This window comes from Pongo abelii, chromosome 16 (genome assembly GCF_028885655.2).
Source record: "Pongo abelii isolate AG06213 chromosome 16, NHGRI_mPonAbe1-v2.0_pri, whole genome shotgun sequence".
Taxonomy (NCBI): domain Eukaryota; kingdom Metazoa; phylum Chordata; class Mammalia; order Primates; family Hominidae; genus Pongo; species Pongo abelii.
Genome location: NC_072001.2, coordinates 51789889 through 51805904, shown reverse-complemented (window position 1 = coordinate 51805904; position 16016 = coordinate 51789889). Strand labels below are relative to the sequence as shown.

General features: G+C 39.2%; 2 protein-coding genes across 8 annotated transcripts in view; one reads left to right on the top strand and one right to left on the bottom strand.

Annotated features, from left to right (window-relative positions):
* EID1 (EP300 interacting inhibitor of differentiation 1) overlaps positions 1 to 16016 on the bottom strand; it is a 73645-nt gene that overhangs the window by 4602 nt on the left and 53027 nt on the right. For 4 of the 7 annotated variants that reach the window (XM_054531061.1, XM_054531064.1, XM_054531063.2 and 1 more), the window contains 2 exons: positions 8676 to 8779; positions 46 to 1936 (listed from right to left, as the gene is read on the bottom strand). In XM_054531061.1, the coding sequence (XP_054387036.1) occupies positions 1129 to 1695 (567 nt within the window). In that variant the 5' untranslated portion in view covers positions 1696 to 1936; positions 8676 to 8779 and the 3' untranslated portion in view covers positions 46 to 1128. 7 annotated transcript variants of the gene reach the window in all.
* Positions 1 to 16016, top strand: part of SHC4 (SHC adaptor protein 4) — a 139855-nt gene that overhangs the window by 83927 nt on the left and 39912 nt on the right. Inside the window, exons 5-6 of the mRNA XM_024232402.3 lie at positions 7729 to 7782; positions 12006 to 12057. Of these exons, the coding sequence (XP_024088170.2) occupies positions 7729 to 7782; positions 12006 to 12057 (106 nt within the window). The remainder of the gene's footprint in view (positions 1 to 7728; positions 7783 to 12005; positions 12058 to 16016) is intronic.

Here is a 16016-nt window from a genome sequence, read left to right as displayed (position 1 = left end):
AGTATACAGAGAAAGTATGTATGCAATACTATTAGCCAAACAAAATACACAGAACAAGAAATTTTATTATCTCCAATGCTGGTGCATAACAAATAACAAGCTTAATTAGAGGAGGAGACAGAGGGAAACTTCAGATACGAAGGTAATTTCTGGGCAGTTTTAAAACCTTTATAAGTTGATAGAATAACTGTTCATAAAGTCTTTTTAGATATAGGACTTTTTACTTGACAACTTTTATTAACAGTTCTTACAATATGAAGTTCAACTAAAGTCTTTCACCTGTCAAGTTAAAACAGCAAGCAAAACAAAATTTCTCTAGTATATAACAGCATGAGCAATGGTTTGTTTTCTTTGTACATTCACACACATTTAGTGTCTAGATTTGAAACTTTTTAATTAAGGATGTCTTAATTTTTGACTTTTAAAAATGGTTATGACAATGGATTTTCTTGATTTATAGATCACAGTGGCTTTATAAATGATCAAGATACATGTACAAACAAAATTTCAGATGTTCTTCGAAACACATCTTAAGATACAGAGCACACGTGATACATATTTGAGTTTACTCATCCTTTTGGCATAATGAAGAATACTCCAATTATCTTACACTGAAAATGTAGCCTTTGATAACTGTGGCTTGACTAGATCACAAAATAGAATTTTCCAAGTTTTCTTAAGCGTTCAGTCCAAATAACTCAAAAGATACGTGTCCTAGTTGGATACATTTTTTTCTCATTATATAATTAGTATCAGTGGGCTCTTGTATTGACAGTTTGTCTTGGTCATGACTTATTCTTGCAAAACCATCTTTACAGCAAACAAATATGAAATAGATTTTCCCCAATGCAAGGAAAATAATCTGGATCAGCAAAGTCAAAGCCATAGGTGTTTTAGGGCATTCTTGATAACAGATTTCAACGGTCTTAAAATCTTTCTTTTTCTTTAATGATTCTCTTCCTTTTTCACATCTGTGCAGTCACTGTCCTATTGTCTTCTATTCTGAAAAACAAATTTTTTTGAAGGTCAAGTTTTTCAATGGCACAAAACTATTTGGAATGAACCCAAAAGATAGCGGAAAGTTGGGTCCCTCCTCAAGTAGTTTCCTCCTCTTTTAACAGCATGTAACTACTCTCTATCAATAATCTCATCACAGCCGAGTTCTTCGGTCAGACGATTGACAACCATCAGTGAAAAAAGCTCTTCGATAAAAGCTAACTGATCAAACGGGGTCTTCTCATAATGCATCTGAAACCCGCCATCCAGGGCTGGTTCTCTTGTTCTCAGAAACATCTTGTCGGCTTCTTCAAGAGCGGCTGATACTCTGTAGCCGGCACCACTAAGCTGCTCCTCTTCGGGATAGTCGTAGTCGTCCTCCCAGTCATCAAATTCCTCGCCCTCGTCCTCGCTCTCGAAGTCTGCGCCCGCCACCTGGCCTGGCTGCTCCCCAGCGTTGGGCCCGTTAGCAAGGCTCCGTTTCCCCTCTGGCGCCGCCATTGGCTGGGCCTCCTCCTCCTCCATTGGGCCTTCCTCCTCGAGCTGTGGCTGGGCCCCGTTGCGGGAGGGACGCAGGGATAGCTCCCGGCTCCCGCTGCCTACCTCCATCTGCGGAAGGTCACCCTCGCCAGGCATCACATCCATCTGCAGGTCACTGCTCTCTTCATACAGCTCGGACAACTCAGCCATTTCCGACATTGTGCAAACCGCTCAACCTCTCGGAAAAAGCTTCCAGCAAGATAGATGCTGCGCGGCCGTGCGTTCGTGCGCGTGCCCAAAGGCTGCGCGCTTGCGTAACCCCGCGCGCAGGCGTGGTCCTCAGGTACCGCCTCCTGCTTGGCGCGCCACTGTGGTTGGAGTAGCTCAATGTTTTACCCGGGGTGTTGGCGTCGGTTTTTGAGCTACGTTTCCATCGATTCGAACTTCGTATGTAGGGACCCTGCGTGCAAGAGCGTAACAGTTTCTGTGTTACTTAACCCTACTGCTGTTTGTAATGCTGCAAACCGGAAAATAACCTTACATGGCCTTCGTAACATTTAATGCTCCTTCGCCCCCTTCTTCCTCCTCCCCTAGGCAATTTACCGATGTACTGATGACTTCTAAATCCACGTCTCCAAACCAGACAACATCCATAACCACAGATCAGCATATTAAGAACTAATCCATTGTGTCCTTTTAGTGTTGTCATTTAGAAAGTTAAATTCACAAACAACATATATTGTACTTTTTTTTTTTTTTTTTTTTAGTTATAGTGAAGAAATACTTGGTCCCATTTCTTTTCGTCTGGGAGTTATCTTTCCACTATTAGCAATGCGGTGTGTATTCTTTAAATTCTTTTTATTTGCATTTACATGTGTCTTTATGTATTCATAGCAAAATACTATTTTGTGTGTTTTTTAAAAACATGTTTTACCTGTTTTTACCTTCAACTTAAAAGCCTCAGCTTTTAAGTTGTATATACTTATATGAATTATATGACTGTATACTCACAGGATTCAAGCACATTTCATTTAGTCTGCACTTTGTTTCTATTATTATTACATTGTAGTTATGTAGAATTATACAACTCACCATAATGTAGAATCAGTGGGAGCCCTGAGCTTGTTTTCCTGCAACTAGATGGTCCCATCTGGGGGTGATGAGACACAGTGACACCTGAGGTGTGTTCCTTATGTGCGGTCTATTTTGTAATCTCATTTTGGTTGCTGTTACTGTGGAAAATCCTGCCTCACAAAGATAGGATGTTGAAAATGGAAGGAGGCTTTTGTGGCAATCTCAGGATGTTCCACCTTGACTTTAATCGAGAACGTATGGAGATTTGAAGTTGTCTCAAACACACTTTTAAGGCCACCGTCATTTGCAATATCAAGCAGTTGATCCTCTTCTAGCGTGGACAAAGTGGATTCACCTGGCTTATTCACAAATGGGTCACAGATCCATTCCGTCTTTTGTGGATGAGAAGTGTGATGGTTAATACTGAGTGTCAACTTGATTGGATTGAAGGATACAACTATTGATCCTTGGTGTGTCTGTGAGGGTGTTGCCAAAGGAGATTAACATTTGAGTCAGTGGGCTGCGAAAGGCAGGCCCACCCTTAATCTGGTTGGGCACAATCTAATCAGCTGCCAGTTTGGCTAGAATATAAGCAGACAGAAAAATGTGAAAAGAGAGACTGGCCTAGCTTCCCAGCCTAAATCTTTCTCCTGTGTTGGATGCTTCCTGCCCTCAAACATTGGACTCCCAAGTTCTTCAGTTTTAGAACTCGAACTGGCTCTCCTTTCTCCTCAGCCTGCAGACAGCCTATTGTGGGACCTTGTGATAGTGTGAGTTAATGAACTCCCCTTTACATATATATACATATATGTGTATATGTATGTGTGTATGTGTATATACGTATGTGTGTGTATATATATATATTCCATTAGTTCTGTCCTTCTAGAGAACCCTGACTAATACAGGAGGTAATGCTCAAAATATTGAAAGCTGAGATAGGTGATCATGCACCAGCTGGGAGAAAGAAGACCCTGGCTCAGTGTCTTTCAAAATCTCTGCTAATGTTTGAAATGTCAGAAATCCCAGTGTTCATTTGTCACCTGCATAATTCCAGTTTGGCTTTGAATGCAGCCACCTTATCTGCCAAGTTGAACACAGTTGTTGTTCGTCCCTGAAGTGACAGAGTTCACTGAGCAGGTTGAATGTGTCACACAAGTAAGCAAGTTTTTTTGTGACCCATTCTCTGTCACTGAAATGTGCCGCCAATGGTGACTGTTTTTCTAAAAATAAATCTCTGAAGCAGCTCTCTTAACTCAAAAACTCTGGCCAGTGATCTACCTTTAGAAAGCCATCTCACTACTGTGTGTAAGAGAAGACGTGTGTGCTCTGCATCCATCTCCTCACAGAGCTGCACAAACAGATGTGAGTTAAGGGCATGTATAATATAGTTGATAATTTTAGTCACATACTGCAAAATGTTGTTAAGTTCAGGTGACATTTTCCGACTAGCCATCATTTCTCTATGGATGACACGGTGCATAGACTCACATTCAGAAGCGACCTCTTTGACCTGAGTAGTGAAACCAAAATGCCATCCAGTCATGGTAGCTGCTCCACCCGTGCATATACCGATGCAAAATGACTGATTCCACTTTCCTGATATGTAATCATTCAAAGACTTGAATAGTTCTGCAGCTGTGGTGTTGGTTGGCAACAAAAGTGCATATAACATATAACATATCCTCATTCACATCCTCCTGAAAAATATATCACACACAAAAAAGCATTGTTCCTTTCTAACAATTGTGCCTCATTATCCTCTGATATTTCATCAGTTCATCTAGTTGTGGTGTTAGCCAAAAGAGGAACACATGCCACCTTTTGAACTGCAGCCTCTCCTGAAAGTTCATGACAAATGTCCTTAGCAGCAGGCAGGATCAACTCTTCACCAATAGTAAAGGGCTTCTTAGCTTTAGCAATGTGGTTAGCCACTAAGAATGATGCTCTCAGTGCAAACACATCTGATGAAGTGGTGGCCTTCAATAATTGCTTCTATTCTTTGCGTTCACATTGTTTTCTTTTGAAAAACTCCAAAGGCTTAGTGTTAATGCAGGGTGTATTAATGCAGGGTGCGTGGTCTCCATGTGACAAAGCAGTTTAGAAGGCTTCATGGCTTTGTTAGATAGCCGCTTGCTACATATTATACAAAGCAAGCTTGGATAATGTGAATCACCTGTTGCAAGGAACTGGTATTTTAAGTAGGACTCTTGGTATTTTCAAATGCAGCTTTCTTTTTGTTGGCAGTCTTAAAGTCTTCTGCAGTCTCATCACTGGATCTTTCCCCCTTTTCAAAGAACCTCTCCAGTGAAATTTGTTTTTTACTCATTTTGGCTAGGGTTAGCTTATGGGCTTACCAAAACTGTGACCGAGAAAGTGCACGGTGCAGGAAAGAGACATGGATGGAAGTGGTAAATAAAATAATGGGTGGGCCAGGCACAAACTAAAATCGTCGGATTCAGACTTAAAGCCTGCCATCAGCTGCAGCTGTACAACTGAAGTACATCAACTCACTTGCCACTATGTAGCCTGCCACCAGATGCAACTTAAGTGTCACTTGCTACTTACTGATAGGGTTTTGATATGAGTCTGCAAGCAATTGATTTATTATGGTCTCTGTGTAGTCAAAGCTCTCTGCGATTGTTAATCTGTATTTGCAGCCACTCCCCAGCACTAGCGTCACCACCTCAGCTCTACCTCAGATCATCAAGCATTAGATTCTCATAACGAGCATGCAACCTAGATCCCTCGTATGCGTAGTTCACAATAGGGTTCATTTTCCTATGAGAATCTAATGTCGCCGCTGATCTGACAGGAGGCAGAACTCAGTAATGTGAGCAACGGGGAGCAGCAGTACATACATACACATGAAGCTTCTCTTGCTCATCCACTGCTCACCTCCTGCTGTGCAGCCTGGTTCCTAACAGGCCACGGACTGGTACTGGTCTGTGGCCAGAGGAGTCGGGAGCCCCTGCTCTAGTTCTCCTCACCATGGACACATAATTTCTGGCTGACTGCTGCTTGGTGTCAGATTTATCATAGACTAAAAGTTCTTAAATACATGAGTCTATTTTTAGACTTTGAATTCTTGCGACATTTCTACAGTTTTATATCTTGCGGTTTGATCAGGAATATTTCGTCTTTGTTCTTTAAAAAACTGTGCTAACTCTTCTTGTGCATTTATTCTTTCATATGAATTTAGGAGCATCTTGAATATGATATTATAATATTTCTTGTTATCTGATAAGGGAATTCTTAAGCATTTGTTCTTTTAAAATTTGCTTTAGCTCTTCTTGCACATTTATTCTTCCATATGAATTTTAGAAGCATTTTTATTGGAATTGCATGGAATTTATAAATTAATCTGGGGTAGGATTGACACCTTTGTAATACCATCTTCTCATCCATGAAAGTGATATATATCTTTCTACTTGTTCAGGTCTTATTTATATACTCTTCAATGAAGTTTTCCAAAAAGCATTACATGATTCTTATTAGTTTTATACTAAAGTACTCTTACAAAGTGTACCTTTCTCCCCGAAATACAGTGTCTAATTGGCTATTTTTCTTTTTTTTTTTTGAGATGGAGTTTCGCTCTGTAGCCCAGGCTGGTGCAGTGGCGTGATCTCGGCTCACTGCAAGCTCCGCCTCCTGGGTTCACACCATTCTCCTGCCTCAGCCTCCCGAGTATCGGGGACTACAGGTGCCCACCACGCCCAGCTAATTTTTTGTATTTTTAGTAGAGATGGGATTTCACTGTGTTAGCTAGGGTGGTCTTGATCTCCTGACCTCATGATCCGCCCACCTTGGCCTCCCAAAGTGCTGGGATTACAGGCGTGAGCCACTGCGCCTGGCCGACTGTTGTTGATATATGGGAATGACATTGATCTTTGTATATTGACTTTGTTTTTACTGAAATATAAATGTAGACAAGTACACAGATAATAAGTCCATAATAATTATCACAAAATGAACAGTTGTATAACCAATACTCAGATCAAGAAACTCCAGCAGTCCCAGAAAATCTTTTGCCCCTTCTTCCTGTGCTCCAGAAATAACCACTATTCTGATTTCAAATACCATAATTTTGCCTAGTTTTGAACTTCATATAAATTAAGCCATGCAGTATATATTCTTTGTGTTAGACTTCTTTTGCTCAGCAAACATGTTGCTGCTATATAGTATGCCGCCATTTGAATATTAGAATAGTCATTATTGGAATTGTTTCCAATTTAGGGCTGTTATGAACAGGGCAGTTACTGTCTTCTTTGAGAATATTTTTTGTTGCACATATTTACACAGTTGTGTTGGATATACATCTAGAAATAAAATTGCTTGGTCATCTTATATAATCAGCTTTGGTAGATTCTGTCACACAATTTTGAAAACAGGATTAGTCAATAGGTGCATAGTTGGTGTTTTAATGAACCTTCAAAATAGCATGACAAATATGTCTGTGCAAATGGTCATTACACTGTGGTTTGCAAGCAAGCAATCCTAGACTCTCAAATAGAAGACAGTCTTCTTAGCTAATTAATGCAGTTTACTTGGCGATTCTCACTCATATTAGAAGTCTTAATGTTAGTGCCTTACTCAGGATACATTTAGTAGTGAATGACTGAAATCAAATTCAAACTAACTTTTGCAAAAAGAAACAAAAATATAAAGGGAGAGGGTGAAATATATTGGTTAAAGTGATGAAACAAATGTTACCACCAGACTTTTTTCCTATTTTTAGTTCTCAGTTCTGTTTTTCATCAGAAGAAAAGCTTCATATTCCAGCAGACTTTTCTCACACGGCAGCGTAATATGGCCCCTAGAAGCTTTGGGCTTACATAGTTTTTAATGGCAGAGAGAGATGCTTTCTCTCCTATTATTCATTTCAGTTCTTGCCAAAAGACATTGATTGGCTCTGCTGTATCCAGAGAGATGGTATTTTCCGATTGGCTAGCCCTAGATAATGTTCCACCTGGGTGGGCAAGGGCAGTGAGATGGGCATCACAAAATCATCAGAATCTCGTGGTTTAAATTAGATTATTATAGAGTGTAGGTTGGGTGGTTTTCAAAGGGATGCTGATCAGGCAAAAACAAAACAAACAAATGTATGTCTATTACTGTTAGACTGTATGTAACTAGAAATAACGATTAATTTATATTAGCATATATGTTTATGTTTTTCAGATTATTGCAAATCATCATATGCAGTCTATTTCATTTGCCTCTGGAGGGGATCCCGTAAGTATGGATTCACAAAAGTTCTTTTTATGAGTTAAAATAACTTCTTGACATTTGGGGCTGGATGATAAAAAATAAAATAACTTTTACATAAACCATATTAGCCACTACATGTCTTTTCCTAACATACTATTACAGTCTGTGAATAGCTACATGTAGCAGATAATAAAATACTTGCTTTAGGCAAAAATTTCCTATTATTAAATTTTAAAATACTTGGATTAGTAGATGAGCTAGTAGTGCTCCATTGTGTTATTAGCCATGGAGTTATCATCTAATAAGCTTCTTGTTGATAATATCTAGGTCATGAAAAGCAAGTATGTCATACATGTGTTGCTCAATCCTTCCTTAGAATTCTTCTCAACACAGAGTTTCTGGCACACTTTACTAATCAACCGGACTTGATATATCAACCAAGTCAACTAAGTCTAATCTGGAATGAGCAACCAGGTTTGCAGGAACTCATGGAGGAAATGCTGAACTGGGGAGAGAGAACTTGTAGTTCTTCTCTACCAAGACGGGGTCGTGTGGTACTCATTTCCCAGAAATTGTACAGGATTTCTCCAAGCCTACTTTGCAGAATGGAGTGTCATTCCTTCACTCCCTACTGCACCATTTCTGGACCACAGCAAAAGGAGAGGGGCTTTGAAGCTAGGGAGCCTGCCACTGAGAAAGAAGCAAATCTGTTTAAACTGAGGGAGTAGAAGAATACTTTTGCCACTCTGTGACATTATCGGTCTTTTTATTGTACTCTTTCCTCTTCTAACCTTCCATATGTTTTGATGAAAGGTTAGATGAGGATGGAGTATGACTTTCATAATGGTTAAACATCAGTCATGTCAAGAAAACAGGGGGAACATACACAGACCTTGTTCTTACTCAGAATGTATTACCTTCTTCTCTGCAAAGCATTGTTTTAAAAGATTATATCCTTCAGGAACGAACCAATAAAATTCAGTTTAACGATTGTTTTCTATCCACCACATTTAGTTTTCACCTGTAATTGAGGAATAAAATGTAGAGTCATAAATGATAGGACGATAACCTAGAAACCCAAGAAAGATATAGAGGATGCTAAAAACTAAATCTGGCAGCTGATACCATGGTAGTTTTCATTTGTTTTAAACTTTTTGCTAAATATTCAATGGGGGAGAAATAATTGTATATCCTAAAAGGAAGTAAAGTTCTGAAGTTACTCTGTAATCATTGCTTCATTTAATGGCATCTAAAGTATTTAAGCAGGTTCTTCCACTTGGGTGTTGGTGTAACTTACCTGTGTATAAAATATATAGCTAAATGCTATTTCAATTAGCCAATTCTTAAAAACACTTCAATAATTACTTGTCTTCACATTGGCTACCAATGACCCAAAGTATTTAAGCATGTCAAACCAAGACATGCTTTTTTTTTTTTTTTTTTTTTTTTTTTTTTGAGATGGCGTCTCACTCTTGTCACTCAGGCTGGAGTGCAGTGGCACGATCTTGGCTCATGAAGCACATGGAAGAAAAGCAGCCTTTACAGGATTTCAAACCCTTGTTTTCTAATTAATGGATATTCAGTTTCCCCTTTAAGCATTACTACTTCCTCATCTTTTAGCCTGGGGTATAGTTATTTTCAAATAACTATTATATATTAGTTCCATGATGCTGCCATTTTTAAAAGTAAACCAAATGTTAAGAGTTCTACCTTTTCCCCAAGAAATTCCACAGATGCCTAATTGTGAATTCCCATTAGCAAACAAGGGACATACAAGGTGTCTGGTGCTTAGCAGCTGCTATTTGAGCCCAAGAGCCTATCTGGACTCTTTTCCATCCAGCCTTGTAATCTGGCCTCAATAGCAACACCAAGGATGGTGGCTGGCAGAGAGGGTCAACTGAATCCAGGCTGAAAAAATACCAGCACTTTCTCTTCTTCCTAGCTCAGTCATCCATGAAGGAACTCAAATACTTTTCTTAAGAGATTTAAAGTAGTGTTTATACATGTAGTGTGAAAAATAATTATTGGCATTTGCCCTAAATTTCTCAAGGGTTGTCATCATGTTAGAACTGGTGTGCAAACACTCATTTACTCAAGGCATGCCCTGAATGATTTCTGTTATTGTTCTCCAGAATCTTAATTTTTTCATACTCTCTTCATGTGCCTTTAGTTCTTTAAATTGACCAAAGCACTGTTCCTATCAAAAACAAACATTAAATAATTTGTGGCCACTATGGGAAAGTTTGTACCTGCTGCATTGAGAGCACCTCTGTGCTCTCTAAAGCTGGTGAGAAAGCCTGTTGATTCTAATTTAAAGTAGAAATCTGGCGGCGGTGCCATGGCTTAGTTGGTTAAAGCACCTGTCTGGTAAAATAGAAGTCTGGAGCCACCCTAAGCATTGGCATTAGAAATCGTCTCTATGAAGTTTTACCATCAGGTCAGGGAGGCAGTATGATGTACTGCCAGGCTTTGGAGTCAAGTAGACATGACTTATTTAAACTCCCTAAACTCCAGAGTCCTCATATGTAAATGGAAGATAATCCCTATTGTCTGACAGTGTTGTGGGAATTAAGTGAAATGATACGTGGTTAGTGTTAGCACAGTGCCTGGCACACAGTCACAAGAAGTAACTACTACCACAATTGCTAACACATGCCCATATTTGTTTTAGGATACTAACTGAGATCGTTTACAGCTTCACAGCGAACTGTGTACAAGGGTAGGAAGTTGACTTAAAAGTCCCTGTGGTCCAACATAGTAATCTTTCTACAAGATTGCCTCCAAAATTTCAAAAATAATGAATAGTCTTCTCATCTCTTGGCCTTTCTCACCCTCATTTTTACTCTCTTTGCAAAAACAGTTGTTTTCCATCTGTCAGCCCTGAAAACAGTTGTTGTTAATGCCTCTATAACTATGTATACTTTCTCCACTTAAAAAATGCATTGTGAGTATGTCAAAAATTAAATACATTTAAACATATTTTCCCCTGCTATTTGTGCTTTACTTTTAGCATTCTGTAAATTCTCCCAAATGTTTACAGCTATAGAATTTTAGAACCATACCAATGTTGGAGGCTGTTTTGAAGATGAGGAAACTGAGGTCTGGAGAGGTCTCACAGCCTCTTTCCCATAATTGGACCTATCAGACAGCGTGGCTGGCATCAGACCACCTCTTCACTTGAATAAGAGTGGCAAAGTCCCCAGCAATTGTGGCTTTCCTTCTAAATTCATATAAAACAAAGCCCAAGGATATGGCCTTATTTATTTAGAGGATATTTAAAACCTTTTTTCTTTTTGCATAAGAGAAACTTACTTAGGTATGTGTTATTATTTTTTTTAATTGCCCAAGACGAGTTATGCTGACCCTGAGATCCACTTCCTGTGTGATTCATTGTGGGTTATTAAGTGATTGTCCTTGAGGGTATTACAAATATGGGCTTTTATTTCCTGCCAGTTGATTGCATCTTCCCTCTAGAGAATCATACTTCTAATCTGCAAATGGCATTGTGTGTATTTTTTTCCCAAGAACTTAGATAACAAAAAGCATCTTTAATTATTAAAACCTTATCATTCATCAGCTTACTGTTTTCAATAAAAGCTGGAATTACCAAGTGGCGTTTTGTTGGTTTGTTTTTACGAAGTCAGCAGTGCATCTCTTTTTGAACTTCTTAAGTTTTTCAGGGGTTGTCTTTTTTATAAATGATTTTTCTTTTCTGTATATTGATCACATAAATTCCTGGTATTTTCACTTTATTATCCCTTAAGTTAACTTGCACTGCAGACAAGCAAGCTAACAACCACAAAATCCAATACTTTCTGATGTATATGGTATATGTTTGGACAACAGGAAATCATGATACCCTATCTTAGTTTATGTCACGTTTGTGATTGCATAATCCCTGATATTTCAACTTTCAACCTAGGACAGCATCATAGTCTCTAGCCATTTTTAAAGAATATGTCCTAACATATTCCCTATCTGCTTTCTCTTTTATTCTTAATGACAGTCTGCCTCTAAATTTTTAATTTTCTGATTCTTTTCCCGAGGGACAGAGAACATTGACTCCATAATTGTTAAACTATATAGTGTATATTTGTTTGTGTTCCGTTTTACAATGCTTTTCTTGTCTCTTTAATTAAAAAACATTTGTATTTAAGTCCTTGCCTCAGTATCATGTCCGAAATATATGTTTCTTTCAACAGTACAGTTCATCCATTTTAAATACAGTCATTTTCCCTTTTTTATAGGATACTACAGACTATGTTGCCTACGTAGCTAAAGATCCAGTTAATCAACGAGGTATGGAAAGCAACTTACAGATTTTTTTAAAGAGCTGGTATATACCAACTCTAAAAAGTAACCAACAGTTATTTTCAATGTACAGAGTGATGAGTATCACTAGGGTGATATAGGATTCTAGAAATATTATGCAAATTTGAGTTGGAAATAAATCGCCGTTAGCAGAGCAAAGTAGAAAAACTATGTAGATGAAATTTAAATCATTTTAAAGATCCACAAACCAAAGGCTTAGCTATTTGTGTACTCAAAAGAGAAGCTATTATGGTTATGATAGAGGGGGCTGGCTGTCACATCCCCACTGGACAAATGAATTACATGTAAGATCAAAGCCAGTGAGGAGTGAGGTTATTGGCCTGCATTGGCTTTGGGGTGTGTGTGTGTCTGTGTGTGTGTGTGTGTGTGTGTGTGTGTGTGTGTGTGTGTGTGTGTGTGTGTCTGTGTACTTGCTGTTCAAGAGCCTGTAGTATCTCTTTGAATGCTTGACTTCATCATATGGATTTCAGCTTAAACGCCTCTTCTTCAGAGACCTTCTTTGACAGCACGTCCTGTCTGCAGTAGCATCTCCTACCTTGCTGCATCACAACACTTATTTCTCTTTTCATTAACACTCCACATTTCTATTATAGGTTAGTGCAGAAGTAATCACAGTTTGCCATTACTTTCAATGGCAAAAACTGCGATTACTTTTGCACCAACCTAATATTTTATTTACTCACGTATTGCACTTGTTTGTATGTTTAATGTGTCCTTTCTACTAGGCTAAAATCTTCATGAGGGCAGGAATCTGTTTCTCTTACTTGCTGTTGTTCCCTAGCACTCATCACGATGCCTAGCATATAGGTGATACTCAAAAACTATTTTATTGAATGACTGAGTGAATGGAAGAGTGATTTGACGGGAATTCTTGTTTCAGGATTTAGCAAGGTCACATGGTTAGTATTGCTTCTCATCCCTAATGCTGGGACATTCAGACTCCTCTTAGGGAGAAGTGTTAGGTTGGTTCTCTGCCTTAACTGCAACATATTAGTTGGGCCACATCCTCGCTGTCCCAGGGATGGAGTTTGCCCCCAAACATTTATTAAGTGGACATGGAGTAGGACTTGAAAATTTAGAGAGCTATAAGACACCGAGGTGGAAATGCACATGGGATGCTGGGGAGTAAATAAATAGAACACCCTGGACCTCACAATGTAAAAGTCTAAAAGGCATCTATAGGACAGATACGAGAGAGCTAATAAGTAGGGACTTAATCCCATGGGCAGATGGGTGGAGAGTACTGTTTACAAAGAAGAGTTTAGACAGATTGGTTTGGCAGCAGGATGTAGTAGATGGATTCAGGGAGAAACTTAAGGCGGGGATATCCATTTGGAAGCTATTGTGATTGTCAGAAATGAAATGATGAAGCCCAGCTGCTGGCATAGAGCCTGGCACGTAGTAGATCCTCAGCAAATGTTTGCCAAAAGAATGTGGCAGCAAAAAGACGAAAAGGAAGGAACAGAGGATAAACACTGTGAAATACTCCACTAAAACTGACCCACTCTAAACTACATAAGAAGAATGAATCATGGTCAAAGAGTGAGCAGGAGAGACAGGAACTAGTGAATGGGGCAGTGGAAATGTAGGAACAGGGTGCAACAAAGGATACCAGAAAAGGGCAGCTTCTTCTAATCCCTGCCTGAACTTCCCTAAATAATAACTTCTTGCTATTTCTGGGAAGGCCTCTGAACAACAACACTTTTTGTCTTAACATGGAAATGACAGGGTGAAAGGAAGAAAAAAATACATCAGGAAATCTAGATGTTTAGTAACTTTGCCATCAGTCACAGAATATCTCTGGGCATGTCATTGCTCTTAAGTAAATGATGGTGAAGAGTTCAAAGATTAATGTTGTTGCTAAGGGTAACGGCCAAGAAGGACCCACATGCTTGCAAAGCTCTTCCTTTGCGTAAGTGAAACAGGAGAGACAGAGAAAATTATGATGCAGCACATTCACTTTGAAAGCCCCTCTTCTGGTGCCTGAGTCATTTGTCAGAGCTGAGCTGCTTGAAGAGGACCCCTGGGGATCCTGGCATGGGGATTTCGAGAAGGCATTCATGAGAACTGTTGAGCGAGGTCCTGGTTGGGAGGTGAGGGATAGAAACAGTCCAAATCAAGGTTTCAGTTTTTTCTTTCTTTAGCCATCAGCCTGTGTATAGGAAATAAGATGGATGCTGGAGTCAGAAAGACTGGGTTGGAATCATAATTATTTCATCATCTCACTGTATGATGTCAGGCAGATTGTTTCACAACCTCAAACCTTGATTTCCTTGTCTTTTAAGTGGGAATAATAACATCTGCATAACACATGGAAAGCATAGTTTTCTTTCCTCCCTCATTACATCTTTCTTTCCTATAGGAAAATGGGTGTGTCCAAGAAGATAACTTAGTAACATAGGGTAGTTTTCTTGGCTTTAAAAGTTAATATGTCTCTATCACTTCTTCCTCCTTTTCTGATCTCCTCGTTCTCTCTCATATAGCTTGGCTATAAAAATCTCTGTGAGAAGACACTGTGTTCTCAACATACCTCCTGCTTGCACACACTCCTCTAGCGCTAAATCTTTTCCCCCAACCTGAAGCCTTGGACTGACAGTACCCGCAAAGAGGTGATGACACAGCTTTTGAATACACAAATAATTATTAATGATTATGGAAGGAAAATCCCACCATGGTATTATCATTTAGTAGGAGGGAGAAGGAGGGAGAAACATAATCCATAAGATGTGCATAGAGAAAGAGGGATGTCTAGAGAACAGTGCCTAAAACATAGTAGATGCTTGGGATTTGTGGAGTAAGTCAAAAAAGACACAGGTGAAAGAGCAGTGTAATGAGAGCTTACAGCCAAGTGTTTGCAGGGTGTGCGAATGTGCGTGTAAAGGCGGGTTTGCAGAGAAAGGAAAGAGTGGAAGTAGGGGTCCCACAGCTGAAAAGATAGACCAGAGACAGATCGTGGGGGGCTTTGAATACTGGCCAGGAGGTCACTGGAGCCATCAAATATTTTGAGCTTTAAAAATATTATTATGTTTTGCTATTCTGAAATTACTAAATGATCATTTTTCTGGCAGTTGTGTCTTTAAAAGTGGTATTGGAGGCCGGGCGCGGTGGCTCACGCCTGGGAGAATGGTGTGAACCCGGGAGGCGGAGCTTGCAGTGAGCCGAGATCACGCCACTGCACTCCAGCCTGGGCGACAGAGCAAGACTGTCAAAAAAAAAAAAAAGAAAGTGGTATTGGTATTGGAAAGCAGAAAAGCCACCTGGAATTATACAGTTCAATTTAGAGGACATCTCATTAGTCCCAGGCAGCAGTGTAATGTTCTAAATGGCACTGGAGGAGGAAGGAACAGTTTGGATCAAATTTGTGAACTAATAGTACTTGATGACTATTTAGATATTTAGATTGATGGAGAAATAGGAATCAGATGTTCCCGAGGATTTAATGCGATATCATATGCAATGCAAATGTTTCAATACCTGGCTTATAGCACCTAGGCAATAAATGGTAGCTATTATTACTATTCTGTGTGATGTGGAGTGGTGTTGCCACTAAAGAAACAGAAATTCTCATAAATAGAACAAACAAACAAATAATCCAGTAAAAAAAAATAGGCAAAGAAAAATGGCCACCATTTATTGCATGCTTACTATGTGCCAGGCATTTTCAGTACTCCGTCTGCATTATCTCATTTCATCCTCACAGCAGCCCTAGGGAGTATGTAAACATATCATTCCTTTTTTTTTAATAGAAGAAAACACTGGAGGTGAGAAAAATAAGGCGGTTTTCCTAAGATTACCCAGCCAATAAGTGGATGGACAGATTCTACGTCCTGAGCACACAAAAGAACACGGCAAGGCACCAAGAAACATTTGGAAAATAAAAAAGTTTAGCCTTACTGGCAATCAAAGACACACAAATTATAATTAGA